The sequence below is a fragment of the Carex rostrata genome, chromosome 5 (genome assembly GCF_964058835.1).
Source record: "Carex rostrata chromosome 5, lpCarRost1.2, whole genome shotgun sequence".
Classification (NCBI taxonomy): domain Eukaryota; kingdom Viridiplantae; phylum Streptophyta; class Magnoliopsida; order Poales; family Cyperaceae; genus Carex; species Carex rostrata.
The window spans coordinates 10,971,861-10,996,194 of NC_135922.1; the positions used below are offsets into that span (position 1 = coordinate 10,971,861).

At 34.2% G+C, this 24,334-nt stretch overlaps 3 protein-coding genes and 1 long non-coding RNA gene across 4 annotated transcripts; 2 read left to right on the top strand and 2 right to left on the bottom strand.

The window, feature by feature from the left end:
• The first annotated feature begins 1,055 nt into the window (after positions 1–1,055).
• LOC144554602 (uncharacterized) lies at positions 1,056–2,514 on the top strand. The gene is made up of 3 exons (XR_013511662.1): positions 1,056–1,310; positions 1,542–1,618; positions 2,099–2,514. It is a non-coding gene; the product is annotated as an uncharacterized LOC144554602 (long non-coding RNA).
• Positions 2,515–8,832: 6,318 nt separating this feature from the next.
• On the bottom strand, positions 8,833–10,262 carry LOC144554840 (uncharacterized). The gene is made up of 2 exons (XM_078303198.1): positions 9,946–10,262; positions 8,833–9,615 (listed from the first exon to the last, which is right to left on the bottom strand). Exons 1-2 carry the CDS (start codon positions 10,255–10,257, stop codon positions 8,983–8,985), a joined length of 945 nt encoding a protein of 314 aa, XP_078159324.1. The 5' UTR covers positions 10,258–10,262; the 3' UTR covers positions 8,833–8,982.
• Positions 10,263–11,618: 1,356 nt separating this feature from the next.
• On the bottom strand, positions 11,619–16,271 carry URH1 (uridine-ribohydrolase 1). The gene is made up of 9 exons (XM_078302423.1): positions 16,011–16,271; positions 15,048–15,163; positions 14,563–14,622; positions 13,352–13,534; positions 12,900–13,004; positions 12,721–12,817; positions 12,525–12,632; positions 12,304–12,439; positions 11,619–11,847 (listed from the first exon to the last, which is right to left on the bottom strand). The coding sequence occupies exons 1-9, from the start codon at positions 16,081–16,083 to the stop codon at positions 11,739–11,741; spliced, it is 987 nt and encodes a 328-aa protein (XP_078158549.1). The 5' UTR covers positions 16,084–16,271; the 3' UTR covers positions 11,619–11,738.
• Positions 16,272–22,642: 6,371 nt separating this feature from the next.
• On the top strand, positions 22,643–24,099 carry LOC144554595 (sialyltransferase-like protein 1). Its single transcript, XM_078302907.1, has one exon. The coding sequence runs from the start codon at positions 22,711–22,713 to the stop codon at positions 23,905–23,907; it is 1,197 nt and encodes a 398-aa protein (XP_078159033.1). The 5' UTR covers positions 22,643–22,710; the 3' UTR covers positions 23,908–24,099.
• Positions 24,100–24,334: the final 235 nt, after the last annotated feature.

Genomic DNA, 24,334 nt, shown 5'->3' on the forward strand with positions numbered 1-24,334 from the left:
AATGAATCTCGAATTATATCAAACTTTAAAACGGTGAAATGAATGTGACACTCTTTCATTTTAACGGTTCCGATTGACCAACGGCTGACTTTTGTCTTCGTTCCTTCATTATCCCACATAGCAGGGGTTCAAGTCCTATGTACATTCTTATATAGCACAAGCCATTAATGAAGGCACATGTAAACACGTCGCCCGTTGGTCAATCGGAACCGTTGAAATTAAAGAGCATTGCATATATAGTCCTGTAGCAAATTTTTATGAAAATTTATTTTTATTTACCTATCCATCAAGTCGACGGAATATCGAAACATCGAAGGGTTATGAACACTTCACGTCAGATCGAAGCTTAGACATAATAAAACTTCAGAATTTTTATATTGGTTACGTTCAATTTTTTCCCTTGATCATTTTAAAACAAATATGGAATAGTTTAATTACAGATCAACCGTTGATTTCGCATGTGAAAATGAACGGTCCGTACATATTTGTTAAATATGGAGGGGCAAATAATGATAAAAATCTATAAAATGGACAATTATAACTATGATTTGGTTATAGAAGATATAAATAATTTTATTTTATTTTTTTTGAATTTTTTCATATGATTTGTTGCACATGCATTACCAACTACATCTCTTTCATATAATTTTTTTTCATATAATTTTTTTGATTTTTTTCTTATTTTCAATTTTGTCATCACCAACTAAATCTGAAAATTATCAACAATACTATATAAAAAAATTGGCTATTTTTCAGCAAATTTACATTAAAGAGAAATTTCATCAATTAATAAATCCACCCTTACAATAATAAATTAGTTCTAAAATTATAAATTAAATTAACACCCTCACAGTTTCATCTGTCCATCACAGAGAGATCCAAGCCCTTTCATATGCGCAGAGCAATAGAAGTTCCATACAGTCCACTATAGTTATTTGCAAAGTGTATTGGTTAGTTTCTATATTTATGTGTGCTGCACAAAGCTGAAACTGCCCTGTTAATTGTTCTGAAATTTCACTTTCCCCCCATCGTAGTGAGAGAACTTCGTCTTTCCCCCCAAAACACCAAAATCACACCGCCAAATATTTCCCCCAAAATTCGCCCTCTACTTAATTTCCAGAAATTTTGGCCTTCTCCTGCCCCCATCTTTGACCTACCTCATTCTCCAAAGTCGTCCAATGCTGCTCTACAAGGAAAACCGAAGATAGTAGACGACGGCCACTCATTTCGAAGACGACAGCTGTAGGTTAAGCTAGTAGACGACGGCCACTCACTGTTTCCATCTAGGCTCCGACTGTGGTTCACTCAAGGTTCTATTTTGGTTCATCTAGGGTTAATTTTTTCTGCACTTTACAAATAATTCTCGTTCATTAAGGGTTTAATCGTTTTTTCACTAAAGGTTTAAATTGGGGGGAAACATATTACCTACAATAAAATCAATCACTTTAGTAACTCTATGATACATTTTATGGTTGATAAATGATTTGTTTTTCTTTATGTCATGACAAAAGGATTTCATATTCAATTATTTTATCTTTTAGGCAATGGAGACTTGTCCCAGGAAGGAAATTGAGGGGTTTCAAGATAAATTGAAGAAAATTTGTATTTGAGTACTGAGGTAGAGTTATTTTTCTAATATATTTTAAATTGTGGTAGTTTAAACTGGTACATCTAAGGCCAACCACTTTATCCTGGCTATTCGACCACAATGGATTTAATGGTGGAAAAAATTATAAATTTGCTTCAAAGCCCATTTTTTTTAATTAAATTATTTTAGGACCTCACATTATCTTGTTTCATTAATGTAATGGTTTGATTGTTCTTCTGGTTCATTGGGTGCGTATTGCACAAATTGAGGATCAATAAAGGAAACTTTCAGCTGTAATTAAAACTAGCATGGCAATTAAGGGGAAATGGGGCTTATTAATGTTAATTTCATTTGAGAAGAAAATTCCATATGCGCCTAGTATGATTCTGGTATGTACAAACAAAACAAAATAGTCATGTTACTTGATAATCTTATGAATCTTTTTCTTCCATATCTGCAATTGTCATCATGTTTTATTTTGTTATTTTTTTTTTTGAAATATCTATCCAGCTTTATACAGGTTTAAGCAACAAAATCTGCCATCTTGAAAACCGACTCTAACACCTAGATCAGTAAGATATTTTAATTTGTAGTGTTTCCATATATATTATATATATTATAATGCTTGTGGCATGATTTGTTATGGTGTTTATAATTATAAGATACTTGTATTTAACTGTAGGTCATAATGATCTTCTTGGTTATTGAGTTCTTCTTTATACCAATGGGTCTTATATTTCTTCATGCCTGAGAAAGCGTACTTTTCACAATTCTATTTGTCAAAATTTGTTATTAGAAGAAAATTAAAAATCTTAATGTAGTAGGTAGTTGATATTGATTGACATTTATATGAGAAAGTTGCATGGTTATTATGCCAACAAGTCAAGATCAGTGCCAACTAATGAAATACTACCTATACTGGTACCATACCGAACCTAAGAGTACACCTATATTTAAGGTTTATTTAACCACTTATTTTGTATTTGTGCCCTTTTTTATTACGAAACATATGTTGTTATTCATGGACTGACAGCTGGTTTGTACTGGTACAACCATGACACTTGTATAGGTTCTCATTCACATGGCCTCATTTGATAGATATACTAGCCATTACAAGAATTAAAAGATAAAAGTTCATTAGTAGCAACAAAAATAGTGAGATGCTAGTCGGTTTAGACCAGTATAATACAAGGATAATGCAAATTTATTTCATTTTAATATTTTTTATCATCCTTAATCTAAATTTTAATCAATTGTTCCTATTTGCACTTCCATCTCCTTCCTTTGCAGTGCTTCATCCAATAGATTAGACGGTTCTAGGTAGATTCTCAGTTGGAATTGGAACTGGAATGGGTGTTCAGTTGCTGGTTGGTGGCACCAGATACAAGCTTTACCTGAAGCAGCTAGAATCAAGCCCCTACCAGGTTTACATCTAACTCTGATATATATTTTAGAAGGGTTTTCTCATGCATGTGTGACTGGTACATGTGTGACTGGTAAAGCATGGTGTCATACTACCATTCCTTTGAATGAGGAATTCATAATGAACTACTATTTTTAGGTGGAAAAGAATGAGAGATAAATTAAAGACTTGAGGGGTAAATAAGAACGGTCAAGATCTAATAATTGTAAAACATACACTTTACGGTACGGGAGGATCTGAATTCCATTTCAGTTCCCCCCAAAAGCTCTAATTTAGCACGCCTCCTCTCTCCCACTCTTAGTAGGTCACCTTTAATTTAGCCTGCCTCCTCTCTCCATTTTAGTTGCCTCCTTCTCATTTTACTTGACTCCTTATTCTCATTTGAAAAAGCAAGAATTTTTTTGTATACAATTGTACCAGTTTGTAAATTAACCTATTTGTACCAGTTTGTAAATTGTACCAGTTTATACAATTGTGCAGGCAAAATTATTGCCAAAAAAGCCGTAAAATTGTTGATATTTCAATTTTATGAAATTTACTTCTGTACTAAAGATGCCACAAAATAAAAAAAGAATGTCCAATTTTGAGCAGTATTTTTTTTCCTTTTATTACTTATATGGTTTGATTACTTCTAAGGTTTGAGACAGGAATCCAAGATTGCATTGCCATTGTAATTTTTTCCTTGTATTTTTTGTTGTACACTTATTTTTTCTTCCATTATTGCTTATATACATGTACTTTTTCTTGTACAGTATGGAAACAATGCTTGAAAAATTCAAATATCCAATAATCAATGATACTCTGCCATTTAAAACAAACTAACTCACTTTTTCATTTTTACAGCAGCGACAACATAGCAAGATAAAAGGAAGAGTGATTGCAATGTTCCTGTAAAAACATTTTTGCAAATTTAGTTGATTCTAGATATAGTTTCGTTAGTCGTTTTGAATTATGGTATATATAGAACTTTCTTTTAGAACTTCTATTGTAATTTTTTTTGGTATTTTGATACAATGTACTATGATTATACAATGTCAATTAATGTTAATTACATGTTTTTACTTTATATTTTAATGCGTTTGTTAATTTGGTTGAATGGAATTGGGGAATTTGGCTGAATGGGAAATTAGAGAATTGGCTGAATTGGAATTGGGAAATTGGCTGAATGGGAATTTGAAATACCACAGTGGGTCCCACAAACTTTGCCCTTGGAAATAACCTGGTGGGACCCACACGTCCTGCCCTCAGAAATAATATAGTGTGACCCACACGTCCTGCCGTCAGAAATAATACAGTGGGACCCACGCACTTTACCCTCAGAAATAATAAAGTCATGGGCTTGATGCCAAAGTATTTCTGACGGGGGGCTCACGGAAAAAGTCAGAAACTAGTATTTCCAAAGGTAACCGATGGAAAAAGTCAGGAAAATGGTATTTCCATCAAGGGTATTTTTGACGGTAGTATTACTGACGGTAGCGGATGGAAATGACGCTTTTTGGGCTTTTTCCAAAGGTACGCCGATGGAAAAAGCCATATTTTAACCCTCAGAAAAAGTGAGAATTCTAGTAGTGTGTGAATTCAGAGATAATCTTTGAGCCATTTTTTTGCAAGTAGAATCTTTCTTCGCCGGTTAGTTCTACGGGTTTGATATTTGAGCCATACATCTGGGACACCTCGTACTTCTTTAGTTTTTCTGTTAGAATCGCTTCTTTCATTTTTGCCTAAGACAAACAAAAAAGGTGAATCAAATATACAAGTAAACAGTAAAAGAGTTTTAAAAACCAAGCCCCGGTTTTATTTCAAACAATTATCAAACCAAACCCCGATTACACTTCAATTATAAAGTGACTCCGGTTGGGTTTCATTTCTAGTGTACCCCAACTTGTTTGGGTTAAAGGCTTGGTTGTTGTTGTTGTTGTTGGATTAAATTTACGACAATATGCAGTAAGAGACGATACGATCAACTACAAAGGAGGGATACCTCAGAAGTTACAGATGAATTGAGGATTAACTGATAAACAGGTAAACCTTTCTGAAAAAAAAGAAAAACAAGTAACAATGAGGGAAGCAATAGGTCCATTGTACTCACAAATATTGTCAGGATCGATTTGATGGTTTAGTAAAGATAGCATAGGAGGTATGAGGATTGGCATTATTTACCCAAATCAGAACTTATTGCTTATGTTCAGTAACACCATCGCCCACCTTTTCAGAAGGGAGCTGAACAACAAGCACAATCTGTTATATTAAACTAGGGGTGCAAACGGGTTGGATATTACCCGACCGTATCCGACTCCGTATCCGAAAATTTAATACGGATATCTGATATCCGAATATCCGTGCGGATACGGATACGGATACGAATATGGTTTTGAATTTTAATTATCTGTATCCGAATAGTAGATATATATTATATAATTTAATATGTATTTTGAAAAAAATTATGTCATTCACTATTATAAAAAGTGGATATCTGTATCCGTATCCGGTTAATATCCAATCCGTATCCGTATCCGAAAAATAAAAACGGATACGGATATGGTTTTACCACTATCCGATCCGTATCCGATCCGTTTGCACCCCTATATTAAACACATTGTATAGTCGATTTTCAGAAATTTCCAAAGATTGTAATTGTGGCTTTATATAACCACACCTGACTGGTATAGGTACAACCGTAAAATAATGGTATGTCTTTTAAGTAATAACCTTCAAATCATGCAATTTTGAAGTTTTAGTAATTAACAGAATCCAAGTTTTTCTCAAATGAGTCCAAAATAACCCAACAAGACACAATCAACACTGAAACCATTGCAACTTCAATCCTCAATTTAATTTATTGAACCTAACCTTAACCCAAATTGGCTACAGTTTACTCAAAATTGTACATATCTTTGATGAATCAGGAATTTTGTCTCGCTGTGCACTTAACCGAGAAAAAAGTCACAAAATAACTCCAAAAAAATACAAAAATTGCATTCCATATTGCCAAAATAGACTGAAATGAAGATTATACCTTCTCAATCTTATACTCAAGTTGGGCCACAGCAGTTGGAAATTTCTCTTTCCTCTTCTTGCCTTTTGGCCTAATTCTCCTTGGGTCATTTTTATTAGCCTCCTTTCGCTTCTGCTTCTCTCTCTCTTTCTTTTCATTTTAAGCCTCTTTTTAGTTAGATATTTCTTTTTTGGGGAAGGTTCAACCTCGTCAATCCTGAATCTTGGTTTCCCATCAGAAAGAACCAAACGGACTGATTCGTATGTAGAGTACCATTGACCACAAAAAGGCCGAAATGGTTTAATAGGATTTGAGGTGCAAGAAGCTGCAATGAACCTTGATAGAATATATAAAAGCTTGAGTAAGGAGTATAAGAGGCATATGGAATTTTTCCATGTAACTTTCAATTTTTGAGAATATTGACAAGTAATGATCATTTTGAATCATTGTCAAAGAAATATATGTGTTTCGGTTCATAGTGACAAGTTAGGGACATCAGTTAAACACTTTAACCAGGGAATAACTTGAATTCTCTTATTTAATTCAGAAGTACTATAAGGATAAAAAGGTAAATTATTTAACAGTTAATTTACCAACATGCAAAGGGATACAGCTGGTCCATCAGAATAGCAGTAGCAGGGTGGTTCGCAACTTCTTACAAAATTTCTATAGAATGGTGCATGGACTATCACTCCAAAATAATTGAGAATTACCTTTGAAGCATATAAATTGAAGCGATTTGGGGGAGGAGAAGCAGCGTACCAGTATCTCGCAGTCCATGTTGAAAGAACAGTGAGTGATGTTTAAGGACACAGTTTCCTGGAGCGCTAAGAGGACGGCAGCAGCTTCCATCTGAAAAGGACATAATGCCTTATGGTGAGCGAGGGTATAGTGCTTCAATTTGCCATTTACTGTGAGGAGAAAAGCAGTGCATCCTTGATCCGGGTCCGTTAAAGAACCATCAGTCCAGCATCTGACTGAAGTTGTGATGATGGGCTGTCAAGCGGTATGAGATTTGGTGGCAGGGGCATATCCAACATAGCATGAAGCCGGCCATTGTGAATTAGCTCTGACGAATTATGCAAGGTTGAGAGAGGGTCGATAGGTATATGGACATGCAAGGTTGAGAGAGGGTCGATAGGCGCAACATGACTTCCAAATATGCCAAAGCAGCGAGATGAACCCTGATACGGGATCGTCAGATAGAGCATTCCATAGCTGTAACAGTGCATCAGCAAAAGGTTTGTTTTGGACAACATCAGTCCTTAATCCAATAGGTGATAGGAGCCAAGTCCCTCTTGCATGAGAGCAATGGAAGAGGGCATGATTCTGATTGATGATGGCACAGTTTACGTGATGGTTCTATCTGGGTGATGCGTCGGTGTAGGCTAGCTCCTACAGGGAGTGCTTGGTGGAAAGCTTTCCATATGAAAACTTTAGCACGAGGAGGGATGACCGTGTCTCTCCAAATAGCATTCCACATGCGTGATTCTCTCATCATGTGATATGCTTGTTTGACCGAGAACTGGCCGTTGCCCATTGGTAGCCCAAGTGAACATAAGCTTGTCAGGCACATCTGTTTGGAGCGTCAGGTTCTTGTGTTGGTCCATAATGCGAAGTGCATGCCCGAATCCTCCAAAATTTAATAGTTTCTGCATATCTAAGCGTCCAGTAGCATTGGAGAACAGAGAGACCACCTTAAGAGAGCGTTGTTGGAGTGTGGTTGGGACAAGAGAGCGCCAGTCTTGAAACCACGGGGCCGAATATGCGGGACATAAGCGGCCATCACCAATACACCAGAGCAAGTGCAGTGCCAGAACCTGACGGTGTTCCATGACCTTCCAGAACCGTGTGCACGAGTGATTCCGTTTGTTCTGCCAAAGGGAGCTGGCAGGGTAATATTTGGCACTGATGATGCTGACCCATAAAGCAGAGTGTCCGGAGGTTGCCTTCCATAGCTTTTTGAGAATCAAGCTACTGTTGAGGGTGTGAATACCCCTTAGGCCGAGCCCACCTTCGGACTTGGGGGCGGTTAACCGGTCCCATTTCGTGTAGCAAATAGATTTTTTATCTGTCTTGCCCCAAAAAAATTGCACGAACTTGGACTGAATTTTGCCACGAACCGACTTATGGATTAAGGTTGTGCTCATATGATAAATCGAAAGTGCTTCAAGAACCGATTTGATGAGAATGAGTTTGCTGGCCGGTAAGAGCATTCGTGCTTTCCATGACTGTAGGCGACGATTTATGTTTTGAAGAAGCGGGTCAAAGGCGGATGGCTTCGAGACATCCACCGGTAGGCCATAGGTCTCGTCGGTTTTTTTTTTCTTTGTTGTTAGAAGGAAGCCTAAATTTTGCTGAAGGAGATCCATGATCTGCTTTTAATTTGGCTACGCAACTTTGGTATGAAATTGTGTAGAACTCTGTAAAAATGAAAATTCGGTAGCTGTTTTGGGTAGAACTTTTCTATGGATTTACGTTTTAATAGCAAAATTTATGTTCCAATGTCAGAAAAGTTAATTTGAACGAAAACATTTTTTATTATAATAACGAATCAGCACACTGGTGTTTGCATGTCAAGTTATATTATAGAAACGAGCAACAGATAGGGAAAAAGTAAATGGTAACTGCAAAATGATTTCAGATGACAAATAGTAATCTTTGCAATGCAGTTCTTTCCAGAAAAAAGTTTCTAAACAACAATTTAAAATCCCCAAAGGTTCCTGTAATAGAACCTGCTCTGTTGATGCAAAATTGACAAAAAAAAAAGAAGGCTTTACTGATTAGATACATCTGCTGTTTTTATGCTAATGCACTCAAATACCATTAGCCAAGAGGAACAGTAATTTCTATTATGCCTTTTTTAAGATTAAGAGAAAACATGATAGAGAATGAAAATGCACAACTTGTTCAGTGTTCCAAGTTCCCAGTCACAACCACACAAACAGAATACATACAGCTGTCTCTTTAGAACATTTACACCCAGTCGAAAAATCTTGCACGTACTTTATATGTATCAGGGTGATTATAATAACTCCACCATGTTACCTTCACCTTTATCTCACCATGCTTACCAGAAATTGTCCCGACAAAGTCACCATAGAATTCAGGTGAAAATTGTAAGGTTCCTCTGGCAACGGGGACATTAGGAAAGCTGAAAACATCGGCCAAATCTGCATTAATATCCAGGGAAGATGTATGAGGGACGATCAATACAGATCTCAAAAGAGGAATGGGTGCGCCACTGTCGACATTGATGTACTTGTCACGCCTCTTGCAAAATAACACTCTCTTCACATCCCAACCGGTCATGGATGCAGTAATTGTCCCGTATATTCTTGCCGCAGCCTTTCTGTTGCCCTTGATGAGACTTACCTCGGCCGAAGCAACCACCGCATTTGAAATAATTGCGTAAGTTACCACGGCTGCACCATTTCTACCTTTAACCTCTTCAGTTATAACCCTGTCAGATATGCACCACTCGAAAAGACTCCAAACGCTTGTAAAACCTCGGCTTACTTGATCTATGCCATGCCAAAGATCGAGATGCATGGTAAGTGGATCATCTGCCCTAATGGCGACAGGCGGTCCAGCCAGTGTAAGGTTGCCCTGTTTGTTTTCATATGTTCAATGCAAGTAATTGTCAATAAATCGAATCGATTAATTAATTAAGTGGTATATTTCAGAATCTATGCAGCTTAAAATTGCTTTATTTGTTCCTGCCAGAATCTATGCCACTAATTCTCATAAGAAAATTAGCAACAAACAAGTTCAATTTTTGATGAAACAAAACACCATTCTAGATTCTGATACTTGCTCCAATGAAGTTGAATCAGTTCCAGCTCTAAAGTTATGAATTCCTAGTCAGGCCTATGGTTCAGATTGAAATCATTGCTCCCATGAAAATAATAGGGGAAAGAGAGAGAGAGAGAGCCTTACAGGGAAGGAGACGGTCTCAGCATTGCTTTTGTTCCTTCTGTAGAGGTCGCAATCATCCAGACCATACTTGCAATAAATGTTACCATGGATTTTTCCACATGGCTTTCTGCCTTGGTAAGAGACGCGTACCTCAAATATCTCAAGACACCGTACTTCATGATCTGACAATATTGGTTTGAGGAGAGATTTTTGTGCCTCCGGGATGTTTACAACTCCGATCTCTCTTCCCCCGTTGAAAGCTTCCTCACTCGCGGATTCAAAATCCGATTCCTTCCTGTCTGATTCTTCTATTTCTCCACAGGTCGAAGCCATTCCGTTAACTTTCAAAATGATCAAGAGAAAACATTATACCTAACCAACATAATAGTTTTGAAGTTTAGTTATGTCCGAGCTTCGATCTAATGAGAAGTGTTCATAACCCGTGATTTTACAATATTCCGTTAACTTGATGGATAGGTAAGTGAAAATAAAATTTTATCAAAATTTGCTGTAGGGAAATATATGCAGTGTTATTTGATTTCAACGGTCCCAATCGAACCATAGACGACATATTTTTTCCGCCTTCATTACCTCACAACATAAACTCTCGTTTTGTGTGTTAATGAAGACACACGGGGATATGATGTGCATCGGTCAATCGGAACCGTTGAAATTAAAGAGCACTGCATTTATTGTCTTCCACCCAAATTTGATAAAATTTTGTTTTTATTTACCCTTCCATCTAGTTGATCGAAAATTGAAGCATCGTATGGCCATAAAACATTTTGCATTAGATCAAAGCTCATACATAATAAAACGTCCGAACTTTTATGTTGGTTACGTTCAATGTTGTATCTTGATCATTTTAGAGCAGATTTGGAATGATTTTGTTACAGATCGACCATTAATTTTCCGCGTGAAAACGAACGGTCCAAAAAAGTTTTCTAAATTTGAATGAACATATAATGATGAAAGTCTATAAAATTATATTGATAGCTATATAAGATGTAAGAAAAATAAAAATATTTATTTTTTATTTTTTTCATATATATTGCTGTAATATGTTATGTGGTTAGTAAATAGGCAAATTTCCATGCCGTCCGATAAATAAAGAATGGTCATGATTCATTTATTCTGAATAGGGAGTCCATATCTCTGAGGTAACGTAATATTTCTATTTAGATCAGGGGTAGATGATGCACACTCTTCTTTAATATTTGTGCGTAATAATAATCAAACGGTCCGATCTTAACACAAATATTATGTTACCTTACAGAATATGAAATCATTTTTTCCTTCAATCCCACTGAAAAAATTTCTCTCCATACCATTTTGAAATTGAACGAACTGTCTACTTCAATTAAAACGTAACTGTAAAAAAATATAATGTGGTTTTAATCAAGTTTAAACACATTCTTCTCTTTCTTTCTCGAAGAAAAATAAACAAATAAATACCCTATTTCTGCAAGGATTGCAAAGTGAAAGTGAGTTCTTGAAGTAATTAAATTTGGACTTAATTAATTATGACTTATAAGGCGTCATTGAAAATTTGAATGCAAGTCTTCATAAGCACATATTCCAAAAGGATCCTCCTCTTTTTACTTGAATAAACAGCAAACATCATTATTAACAGTTTCTAAAGTCTCTTGAAAATGCATGAAAAAGGCTGGAAATTGATTGAATTAATATAGTAGGAATTGAAATATTGGTTGAATTAATGTTGTTTGAAAGCTGTCCAACAGATTCTTGCTTCTCAAATAGAAATTAATTTTTCTTTTATATTTGCAATAAATGACAGCATTATTATTTTTTTTTCAAGGTTTCCTAAGAAGCCCCTTGAGAAATGCCAGAACTCCCGGTACATCAACCGTCCATGCAACTGAAATCGGTTCGTATCCCGTCCAAGGGTTCGATGTGTTCCACCTGCACCACCACAAAATCAACAATCTATGAGATCAAATCATTTTTGAACCCTACATCTTAACTATAAGTTTCACTCAGAAATCAGGAGAGAATGGATTCAGTTTGGGGTGTTCATTGGATTCAGTTTATTCGTTTTTTAACAGAACCATTAAATTTTGGATTGAATGGTTCGGTTGTTTAGTTTAAATGGTTCGATTTGGTTGAATTTTTGAATTAATAGGTTTTGTCATATTTGGTTCGGTTTAATCTCTCTTATTTCGGTTCAACCAAACAAACCAAAATTTACTTGGGTTTTTTGGTTTGGTTGACAAGCTTAATCTGGTTGGTTCAGTTAGAATTTTGAAAACCGAATAAAATTTTGGTTTGATTATTTGAACACCCCCTAGGTACAACTATTTTTTGAGTAAAAGAGATATAAAATAGAAAATAGAAAGAGGTAAGGATACAAAACAGTACAATTTCAAGCCTTGATCCATCAAAGTTTGGCCCATGCAAATGCCTTGAGTCTCAACTCTGACAACTGCCTTTTTATACGTGAAAAGATCTGGTCTCACTAATGCAGCAAAACTCACCGGGTCATGCAGAAATATCCCTGGTTTTATCAAAATCAAATCATCTTACCATTTGACAAAAGAAGCAAAGAAAAAGGAAAAATAAGCGGAACACTCAAAATGTACCATTGAAGCCATCAGATTTGACGTGCCAATCTAGATAGAACTTGCAAATGTTGCATATGAATTCTGCATTTTTTCCTTTTGTGTTTCTTATCTCCGAAAGATCAGCATCTGCTATTAGTAAAACCAATTTCTTTTGTTAATTAGTTGATATAATTAGTAAAAATTAATAAATTCAGGGAGTAGGTAAAAACGTGACCTGAAAAGGAAACTTGTGTAGTGATGTTGATGCCAACAACAACAATTTCAGCACCGGATGTGAAAACAATATCCGCTGCTTCGGGATCACCATATATCTGCAATTAAATTCCTTTAACTTGTAAATAATGCTTTAATAAAAAAATGAATTAATTTATATGAAAAAATATAAGTAATTACATTTGCTTCAGCCGCAGGATTAACATTACCAGCGCAGAAAAAGGCCCCGCCTAATATTACTACTTTCTTAACCTTCTTTGCAAAACCTGGATCTCTCTTTATTGCCTACAAAAATAGAAACAATTTTATGGCCCCTAGAAACATCAAAATATACTTAGTTTTTCAAAATAAGAAATATATATATATATATATATATATATATATATATTTTGAGAGAGAAAAGTGAAGGTCTACCCTTCAAGTTTCATAAAATAAGAAATATCTTAAATGCCCTATAAATCATAAAAGGCCTGTATATTTGACCCTCTTCAAAATTATCTTTGGGTAACCTTAGTTTATGAGTAATGGAAAATACTTCTAATCTTATAGGAATACATATTACAGATAATGTAATATGTATACAGTAAATATGATATTAATTAAAAAGAATAATTAGGAAATATTTGACTTACCAGGGCCAGGTTAGTAAGAGGACCTAATGCAAGAATAGAAACCTCGTTGGGGAATTCTGACACCTTATCGACCATGAATTCACATGCGCTTTTATCGACTTTTTTGTTCTTTGGTGGCGGCATTGATATATTCCCAAGACCATCAGATCCATGCACAAAATCAGCTATTGTCGGTTCTCCTCCCTTTTTTAAAAGTACAACAAAAGTTTGTTTCAAAAATAAGAAAACTAAAAGATGGTAGTACTTTTATTTCTCTTTGGGTTTTTCTCTCTGCCTATTGCCATTGTGTTTTTTGATTGAGGATACGGTACTATGCATAGCACATATTGGTCCGTACTATGGATCATGATCTTCATTATCAAAGTTCAAACAATTGATTTGAACCGCTCAACATGATCTCCATATGAAATTGTGCTTGTAGATCAAATTTTACATTTTTCGAAAATTTTTAATATTCTTTTAGATAGATAATCACTAGATCTAAAGATTCTAAACCATTCAAAAGCAGTGATTTTCTACCTATAAAAAAGTAGTATAAAAATACTAAAAATTGTAAATTTAGCCTACAAGTACATTTTCATATGGAAATCATGATGAACAGTTCAGATGGACAACTTGAACTTTGAAAACGAAAATATTGATCCGTAGTACGAACCAATCTGCGCTATGCATAGTACCATAGCTTCACTCGGTTGATATTGAAACCAAAATAAAAGATCTCAGCTCATTTCCTGAAACCCTGAATTTTCATGGTAGGTTCAATCGTGGTTAAATGAATTAAAGTGCTTCTAGTGTTTATGATTTCCTTGTACTAATTGATCATGGACCCATGGTGGAGACCCACTAGTTTAAAACAGCCATCAGATCTATATTTGGACTATCTATTGACTTCTCCAACACTAATTTCATTCACCGAAACAAAATTTCTTCATCTCCATAATATTTTTTTTGTACAAAAACAAAATTTACAGTGGTCATTTATATGTTTCTTATTTCACCATTAACTAACACAATGAATCGACCCAACAGAACTAAAAAAGAAACTTCGAGACACCAAGAACTATCCATGCAAGTTCAGGGACAATTTTGAAAATTTTCACCTTTTATTTTAAATTAAAGGTACAGATTGGTGTGAACACTGTTTACATCACAGGAAAATTAATAGCTATTAGTCAATAATAAAGGGCATTTTTAAGAATAAAAAGAATTACCTTGAGAGGCTCAGAGTTGCCTTCGGCTACGGGGACCTCAGGATGTCCAGCTAACTCACACTATCCTTTTTCAGAGTTATACCAGCAATAATTACTATTAGATATATATTTTTTAAAATAACATACTGTACAAAAACATTTAAAAGTATATCACACCTGCTACAAAAGCAACAATTTCCAGCATTACTCTCTGGAACTATTTTCCAATACAACTGTTCCTCTGTAGTGAAAAGCAAATACGAGAAACTGGAACCACTCTACTCAGTATGACATGTTCTCTCCTTGTTGTGAATGAAAAATGACCTTAAAGTCCCTCTAGATAAAATATATATTTTGGACAGGCCAGAGATGCTTTTCATTGCAATTAAATAAAAGCCACTCTTGTAATGAGCCTTATAAATAATGCTATAAGTTGAAATTATCAGTTAATCTTCAAGACATTTGATGATTAAACTGGTACTGTTAATTTGAGGAGGTATACGTACCAGCAGAAGGGCATTGCGAGTGGCACCTTTGGTACTAACATTTCCGAAAATAGTTGTTAGACCTATTACTTCAATTTCTGATGCTTTAAATGCCATTAGTATTGCCATGCTATCATCTGTTAACAATCAGCACATGCATAATTACAAATATATAATACTATAGTATAAAACAATGCTGAGATAAATTTGTGTGACCCTGAAGAACTAGAAACATCCCAAACAATTCTATATAATATGTAAAATTTTGTGTATATTTTCCGTTCTCTTGAAATAATCAAGAATATTTTCCATTTTTCAAGGGAGGATACTTTCAATATGCACGAATTTATATCTTTGAAGAATAAATTGTTTAGAACAGCATCTTTATTTATTATTGTTAAACTTCAATCTAATGACAGGTGTAAGTTCTATGTCCTCAAATAAAAAAGAAAGGCCTTCTTTAATAAAATCACTAATGCTAGAATCCGATGCAGTGATTCAGCTTAAAAGCTTTCCAGAGGAAAGTAACAAAATAGTGGATCATGAAAGGACGAATTTACCCCTCGGGAAATGTCAAGATTTACAAAGGATCTAATTATCAAAACGGCTTTTCGTTCTTTTGCTTTAGTTCAGTTACTCTTGTAGCATGATTTCTACTATGCATGCAAGAACATTGAAATTGTTAGACAGAAAATTGTTTAAAATAAAAAATCTAAAGCTATCAGAATCACCGATAGGTGAAGAATCCTGACATTGATTTGATATTAGTATATTTCTAAGGTAGGCCACAGAATTAATCAATGAATCCAACGACAGTAGGCCATGGCAAGGGACTAAGATAAACACAGTCAAATTTTTCCAAACTACTTTCACGAAACTACAACTGAGAGAAAGCCAAATTGAGCACAATTCAAAGCACTAGAAGCTGAATTTCTCACGAGGACAACAATTGAGCAAGATAAAAAGAAAAGGAAGAAAAATTACCAATCCCTGGATCTGTATCGATGATAACCTTCTCCCGCTTAGACGATTCCTTGTTGACACCTCCGTTCTCCATCTTACTCTCTGTGTGTGTTCGCGCGCGCGGGAAAGAGTGTGTGTGTGTCTCTCTCTCTCTCTCGCTCTCGCTCTCGCGTCACCAATGGAGCTCGAGATAAACGAAGAGAGCGCTCTCCTCAATAAAAGGTGGAGATGGAGAGAGGAGGAGAAACGTAACTACTCTCTCTAATTTCTACTTAGTATAATAAATAGTACGCATAATTTTTGTCAATAACAACTATGTTTGAACAGGATTTACGCAATTCTGACGTGTTGAAGAACTGTGTTATTAAAGATTCCCTAAAGTAACACAAATTTTGAGTTTCGAATCAGACCGTTCAATCAGAATCTACACGAATATTTAAGATTCCTCGTGCATTCTACCTCGGGCTGGATTGGCCCGGATTATGATCGTACGGTCTTACTCGATATCAAATTTAAAGGTACTTTAGGGAATCTTGACCCTGTGATTGATCTGGAATCGAACGAGATGCGCCGTACAGCTGTAGTTAAATTAGGTAAATTTTTTGCGTACCAAATAACCATCTCCGTTTCTCCGCAAGTGTTAAAAATGTCAAGAAGTTTCCCTGTTTTATTTGTTGTTTTAACCATCTCCCGTTTTCGAAACTGGAGGTGTCCTTTTATTAATGACAACCTGTACTGTAGATTGCAGTTTTGAATACACTGGAGATAATCTTCTGCTGGGGTCGTTATTTATACAAATCACCCGGAGCACGCGAGGATGATAGTCTGTACTTGGAGTACATATCCTCTGAGATATCTCAACTTTTGCTTGACCAACGCGTACGGTGACTATTCGGGGATAGCGCACGGGGCCAGTATTATTGTGCTTTGTGATTCGTGCAGAATGTATTTGAACGGTTACCATTTTCCAAAAAAACATGCAAAAGTTGAGATATCTCAGAGGATGTGAATTCCTGTACTTGGCCTCATGTTTATTGATCTTCTGTGAATTCAAATTTTGTGACATTCGTGAGGCTATCTTTTTTTCAGGAGACTGATGATTAATCATGCACTACGAACGAGTTACAAAGTAATGGACAGAGAAGATCATAAAGTATCCAGAAGAACGGGATGGTAACGTCTAACGTGGCTCCATGTTAGTGGACCCCAGTTTCCAGTTTGGATTCTCGTCTCTATCCATCTCAGATGCTAACTACCGCTATCATGGGAGGAAATGACGATTAAGGGCACCTACTTACTTACGTGGCAGTATATTTTTCGTTCAAGTTTCTTTGGGTTCGTTACAGTCAGTGGCGGAGCCACAGTGCTGCAGGTGACTATCTCTGGAATTTTATTTTATCTTTTGACTAGGATCTTTGATAGGTTTTGTTTACTTCTGAATTTGATTCTACCTACCTCTGAATTCAATTCAGAGTAGCGATTGTCATGTCAGACTTTAAAGATAGTTTGTGAGTCATTAATCTAATTAGAAAAGAAATGTATTTTTAAATTTTTGTTCAATTCGGAGTAGTAATTCTCCTCCGCTCAATTAATACAATTATTTTAAAAATTACAAGTAATTGTTTTAGTAGTTTTGGTATTGATTAGTAATTTATTAAAAATTACAACCGATTCGATAGGCAGAGATACAATTTGGTAGGCAGTCGGAGACGAGAAGAGAATTATAGAGGCGATTCGAATCCGAATCCATTAAGAAAAAAATACCCAAACTCAATTTCTGTCCACCCGTAACACAAATTCAAATCCTGGCTTCGTATCTTAACTTTTCAAGTCGTAGCTTTGACAAATCAAGGAATATAATTGTTGGAAAAGTAAAATTGAATATCTAATGAATTAAAATAATATTTTTATTCAAAAGTGTGAAAATATTATTTGGAAAAAAATCCAAATATTCAATTCAAACAATTCAACGTGATCGTCATACTAAAATATGCTTGGAGATCAAATTTTATATTTTTTACAAATTTTTTAGTATTTATCAAGATGTGTACAAAATTATTATTTTCAAACAATTATAAACGAGTCCGACTAGTATGACATTGGTGTCACATGATACTAACTTCAAAATTAATTCAATGGAGTTCAAATGATTAATCCAAACCGTTCAAACAAATTTACTTTACGAGTGATGTGTTTACATGCAAACTTTTTATATTTTCGAGTTATTTTAGTATCAAATCAAGCGGTAAAAATTTTGAAAAATGAATGTATTAAAATTAACTTAAAACTCACACATTTAACCGCTTGACTTGATACCAAATAAATTCAAAAAGTTATAAATTTTACATGTAAACGCACAACTAATGAAGTAGATCGGTTTGAATGATTTGGATTCACCATTTGAAGTCGATTCATAGGTTTTGGAGTTTGTATTATATAGGCTAGGCTATTGAAAAACATCGATTTCAAAAAAATCTAAATAAATAATAAAAAATTCCAAAAAATGTAAAATTTGGTCACCAAGCACATTTTAATATGGAGATCACGTTGAATGATTTAGATCAACTGTTTGAATTTTAAAATTACAAAAATAATTTATAATAATATGATATCAAGATGTGTTACTATAAATGATGTAATCGAATTCCTCCTCATAATAATAATATAGTACGATGACTACACCTGTTTAGCATCACTTGATAGTGTGTGTGTGTTTTTTTATGTGGAGCTCATGCCTCCATATTCTACTAAAAATACACTAAACATATCTAAAAAGATACAATCTTGTTATATGTAGCTGCAATATGTTTATATTCTTAATTATATTTATATTTAAATATAAATTTATTTATGTCTTTATTTACTACAAGAAATATATTTTGGCGTTTTACTTATTTGATAATGAGTTAACTCAAATTTCTTTATAACAACAACAATTTTATACAAATAATAATAATAATGAGGAGGGTTCAAATGCTTTTCTTTTTTGTGACTCCATTACGCCTTCATTTTTAAAAACTCTAATAACCTAAAATTTAAAATTTGAAAGTCAAAATAAAACTGTTCAATAACATCTATATCATTTTATCTATACCCGTGAAAAAAATTGTGACATATCAACTTTGTTTTGGTTGTCATCAAGAGCTTATAAAAACATACTAATATGGATAATTTCTAGATGTTGATTTTTTAACTTATTCATTTACATATAAACAAAATCGAAATGTGATATTTTTTTTATGAGCACATAAAGAAAATAATATAGAACACATCTAAACGGTTTTATTTTGACGTTTATGATTTAAATTTTAAATTATCAACATTTTAAAAATAAATGCATGATGGAAACACAAAAAGGAGACATTTGAATTCTCCTGATAATAATAATAATAATAATAATAATAATAATAATAATAATAATAATATTAATTATTATTATTATTATTATTATTATTATTATTATTATTATTATTATTATTACTATTATTATTATTATTATTATTATTATTATTATTATTCACATTTTCTGACGCATCAACCAGCAGCGTGCTAAGCAATCGTTGTGCGATTTTATTCTCACAGTTGTTAACATCACTATTTTTCCTTCATTTCTTTAATTTCCACAATCAACCCTTTATTATTGGGTATCTTGAGTTAGGTGTGACTGTGTGTACGAGCTTCCCTAATAAATAGTCAAAGTCGAAAGCTGCTAATAATTGCCACGTGTTATAAAGGGTTGGGCCCTGGAAGCATGTCGCTAAAAGGCCTTAGTCGGCCCAGTAAGAAAAATTACGAGGAGAACCTGAAACCTACAATTATGTAATTTATACAAAAAGGCCCAAAGAATTAACATTAATTGTAAAACTAACCAAATTTAGTATATGAAAAAGTGTTGAACTTAGAAATACAAATTATATAAAGATTATGGTACTCTTTATTGACTCATAGAAATTACCAATTTATTGAAGGAATTGAGAGAATGGAAAGAAAGAGTAGGGACTTGAACCCGCTTCAACTTTTGAAGAAAAAACTGATTTTTTTTTATTTTTAAAATATATGAAATTAAGGTAGGGGTTAAAACGGAGTGGATATGAAGCAGATAGTGGTAAAATCATATCTATATTTCTTTTTTAATTTTTGGATACAGATTAAATATGAGACGGATGCATATATGGATACAGATTGGATCAGATATTTATTAAAAATTTATTAAAAAATACTAAAGTTCATAATAATGATCAAATTATGATGGTGAATAACATATTTTTTTCATAGTATATATTAAAATACTAATATGCAATGGGACATATTATAAGATTGAATAAAATATAAAGAGACATTTTTGTTTGACATTCACACAAAATTAAGAAAAAATTAATTTAAATGAAAATAAAAGACACAAATGAAAAAAAAATCCAAATAATAAATAACAATAAAAGAAACAACAACAAATAAAAAAAATTAAATATAACATGATTTTTTTTTTAAGTATGATTGTGATTTAATATCTAATTTTCTCCACAGACAAGAGTGGTCGTTAAACAATTCAGAGGAGAAATGGTCCGTAAAGAAATAAAATTGGAAAAAATATTATTAAATGATTCAATAAGAATTTTCTCTACATATATATTCTTGATGAAAAATATTTTAAGAATGAGACAAAAGTTCTATTATTCTTCATTTTCTCTCAGATCGGAAAGATGTGAATGTTTTCATCGGCACAAAATATGTTATTCATCTATTCACAAAGATAAAGTAGTCCTAATCAAAATTCAAAAATATGTGATTGTTTTCATTTTCATTGTCGAAACTATAGAGGAAGATGAGAAATGAAACGAAGGAAACAAAGAAATAAGGAAATAATTTAATTGCAAGAGCCGGAGATAGCTGTAAGGAGAAATAAAGAAACAGGTCGTTAGGGATTCATTCAATTTTAATTGTGACAAACCATATAGCAATCTGTGTGGCGAATATGTTTTTAACTATATTTAGATTTCTACACATAAAATAGATATATTTAATCAAAAGAAGACATATTATGTGATTGAAAATCTCTCGACATATCATTTCTCTACACAAAAGTTATAGATATTCTTCATTTTCTCTCAGATCGGAAAGATATGATTGTTTCCATCAGCACAAAATATATTATTTATATATTCACAAAAATACAGTAGCCTTAAACAAAATTAGGAAATATATGATTGTTTCATTTTCATTATCGAAACTAATAGAGGAAGAGAAGAAATGAAATGAATAAAACAAATAAATAAGAAAATAATTTAATTGCAAGAATCGGTGATAGTTGTAAGGAGAAATAAGGAAATGAATCGCTAGGAATTCATTCAATTTTAATGGTGACAAAGCTTGTAGCAGTCTGTATGGCAAATATATTTTTAACTAAATTTATACTTCTACACATAAAATAGATGTATTTAATAAAAAGAAGACAAATTATGTGATTGGAGGGTTAATATTCAATTCGAAAATTTATCTTTCAATCTTAGTCGTTCGCAGATGAGACAACTACATGCATAATATAAGAATGGAGATATATTATACATCTACTATTCAGGTGCAGATAATTGAAACGTAAAACCATATTAGTATCCATATGCACATGGATATTCAGATATCGAATATCCACATCTAATTTTTCAAATACAGATTGAATACGAATTAGATATTATCCATACCTTGTTTTCACCCCTAGATTAAGGGCATATTTGAAATAATAAAACAAAAAATGGAATAGACTTCTATTTCACTATTCCAATCACGTGCAGTCAGAAATGGAGCCAGACTTTCAAATTATGAGAGTTAAATGTAAATGAGGTCAATTATAATAAATTTACATACATCATATAAGGATCAATTTTACAGTACTGTAGTATTTTATTTTAAATTATAAAGAAAATCAAGTATAATTAAAAAAAAAGATTGAAATTAAATGGGGTTGAATTTTCCCATTGAACTTCGTGGGCTCCACAATTGAAAATAGAGAATAATAGATGAGTTGAAGAGTAAACAGACAAAGGAAGTGCTGGGAAGCAATCCTTTAGAAAGGAATCTTATCCGTTAGAACAGTGGGACTAATTGAATCAAGACCGTTGGATCTAGGGGAATTAGACGAAATAATTATTCAAATTCAGTGAACCTTTCAGAAAGAGCTCCAGTCCAACAAACAATTTACATAGACTTGGAGCAGGTGGTCTAATTTGAGAGTTGAATGTATAATCATTAGCCCACGAAGACCTTGACCAGTGAATGACCACACATTAATAGACCAGGTCTAAACAGAACTTACACCGTCTCCCGAGACCCCATGCAGCTCAGCCGCCTTTAAAATCACTGACATGTGGTCCAACCATCTGTCGCGTCATAATTATTTATATACAATCGGCGCATACATAAATTTGAACCTGAACAAATCGTCTTCTCTACTCAAACCCCAGCCGTTTTGTTTATATCATATCACTAAGGTAACATAATATTTCTGTTAGATCTAGAACGTCCGATCAGAATCCACACAATTATTGAAGTTACCGGATTCTAATCTGACGGTCAGTATCTTAACAGAATTTTTCTGTTACCTCAGAGAATATGGACTCAGCCTTTTTTTCCCTACCTCTCACTCTCATCACTAGTTAAACAACTATGGCGTCTCATCCATTTTCTCTCTAACTCTCTCTCTCTCTCTCTCTCTCTTACTCCCCTGAGTATGAAGCGATCTCTCCGTTTCCCTCTTGCTTTCTCACTCCTCTTCGCCATTGTCTCTCTCTTCACCCTCCTCTCCTCTCGCTCCGTAACCTTCTTTAATCCAACAAACCGTGTGTTCTACTGGGTTGCAAGGCGCAACCAATCGTACGGTGTACTACCATCTAACCTCACAGCTGAGCTCCGTCGTTTGGCAAATTCGGATCCGGGTGGAGAATCCATGAAAAAGGGTATCCAAGACCTGTTAGAAGGAAACCTCCCGTTAAGCAGAGATCAAGTGCGTAGACACGAGCCGTATACTCACCCTCGGTTGAGGTGGGACCCTTGGGACAGTGACCATGTGCCCCATAGACTCCGCTCACCAAAGGATTATAGGAATCGGATCCGGGTTGTACCGGAGCTCCGGAGACTCCTCAGAACCCGCCTTTGGTCACACAACAAAAGGTACAATCTAAGCGAACTGTTATACCTCCCTATTGGGTTTGAATCGATACCCGGTAAGAGGCACTCGTCTTGTGCTGTAGTTGGCAATAGTGGTATCCTTTTGAATTCAAACCATGGTGAAGAAATTGATAAGCATGATTTGGTAATTAGGTTGAACAATGCGAGGATAAAAGGATATGAACGACACGTGGGATCCAAAACGGGTTTGTCGTTCATTAATTCTCACATTTTAATTCAGTGTGCAAGACGGGTCGGTTGCTTTTGCCACCCGTATGGCGAAAATGTGCCCGTTTTGATGTACTTCTGTTTAGCAAGTCATTTTATCGACTACCTTGCGTGCAACTCGAGTTCTGGCCAAAACCGGGCACCATTGCTCATAACGGATCCGGGTTTTGATGCCTTGTGCGCAAGAATTGTAAAGTTCTATTCTTTGAAGAGATTTGCTGAAGAAACCGGGCAAACGGGTCAGTTGCTTGCTGATTGGGGAAAGATTCATGATGTGAAATTGTTTCATTACTCTTCAGGATTTCAAGCTGTGATGGTTGCATTAGGAATTTGTGATACAGTTAGTTTATATGGATTTGGAAAATCAGATAAGGCGCAACACCATTACCACACAAATCAAAAGAAAGAATTGGATTTACATGATTATTTGGCCGAGTACATGTTTTATCGGGACTTGGCAGAGAGGCCGGAGATGATTCCTTTCTTGACTGATCTCGGATTTAAGGTTCCATCGTTTTTGGTTTATTTTTGAGTAGTTACAAAACAGGATGAAAAAATTAGGCATTACTTGGGTTTTAGGTTTAGGGTTTTGAAAATTTTGTTAGGTGTTAGTTAAAACATAGAGTAGTTCCTATTTTCAATATTGTTTTTGTTCTTTGCAAAAAAAAGATAATTGTATAAAAACTTAATTTCTCAATTCCACGCAATTTGCGATAATTTGATTCGACATTTGTGTTCATTTGTTTTCAAGTTAAAACTCAATTATATATATATAGCTATCTGTCTTTTTAATTTTTTTAATAATTTCAACTGGTTTTCCCAGTTACAGAGTTCAGTCACTACATCTTATCAGTTCAATGTATCAATGGTTTACACATTATGATACCTTGGTTGACCAGTATGTATAGGGAGCAAAATCCACTTTTATGGAGTATATATATAGTTAAAACCTAATATTG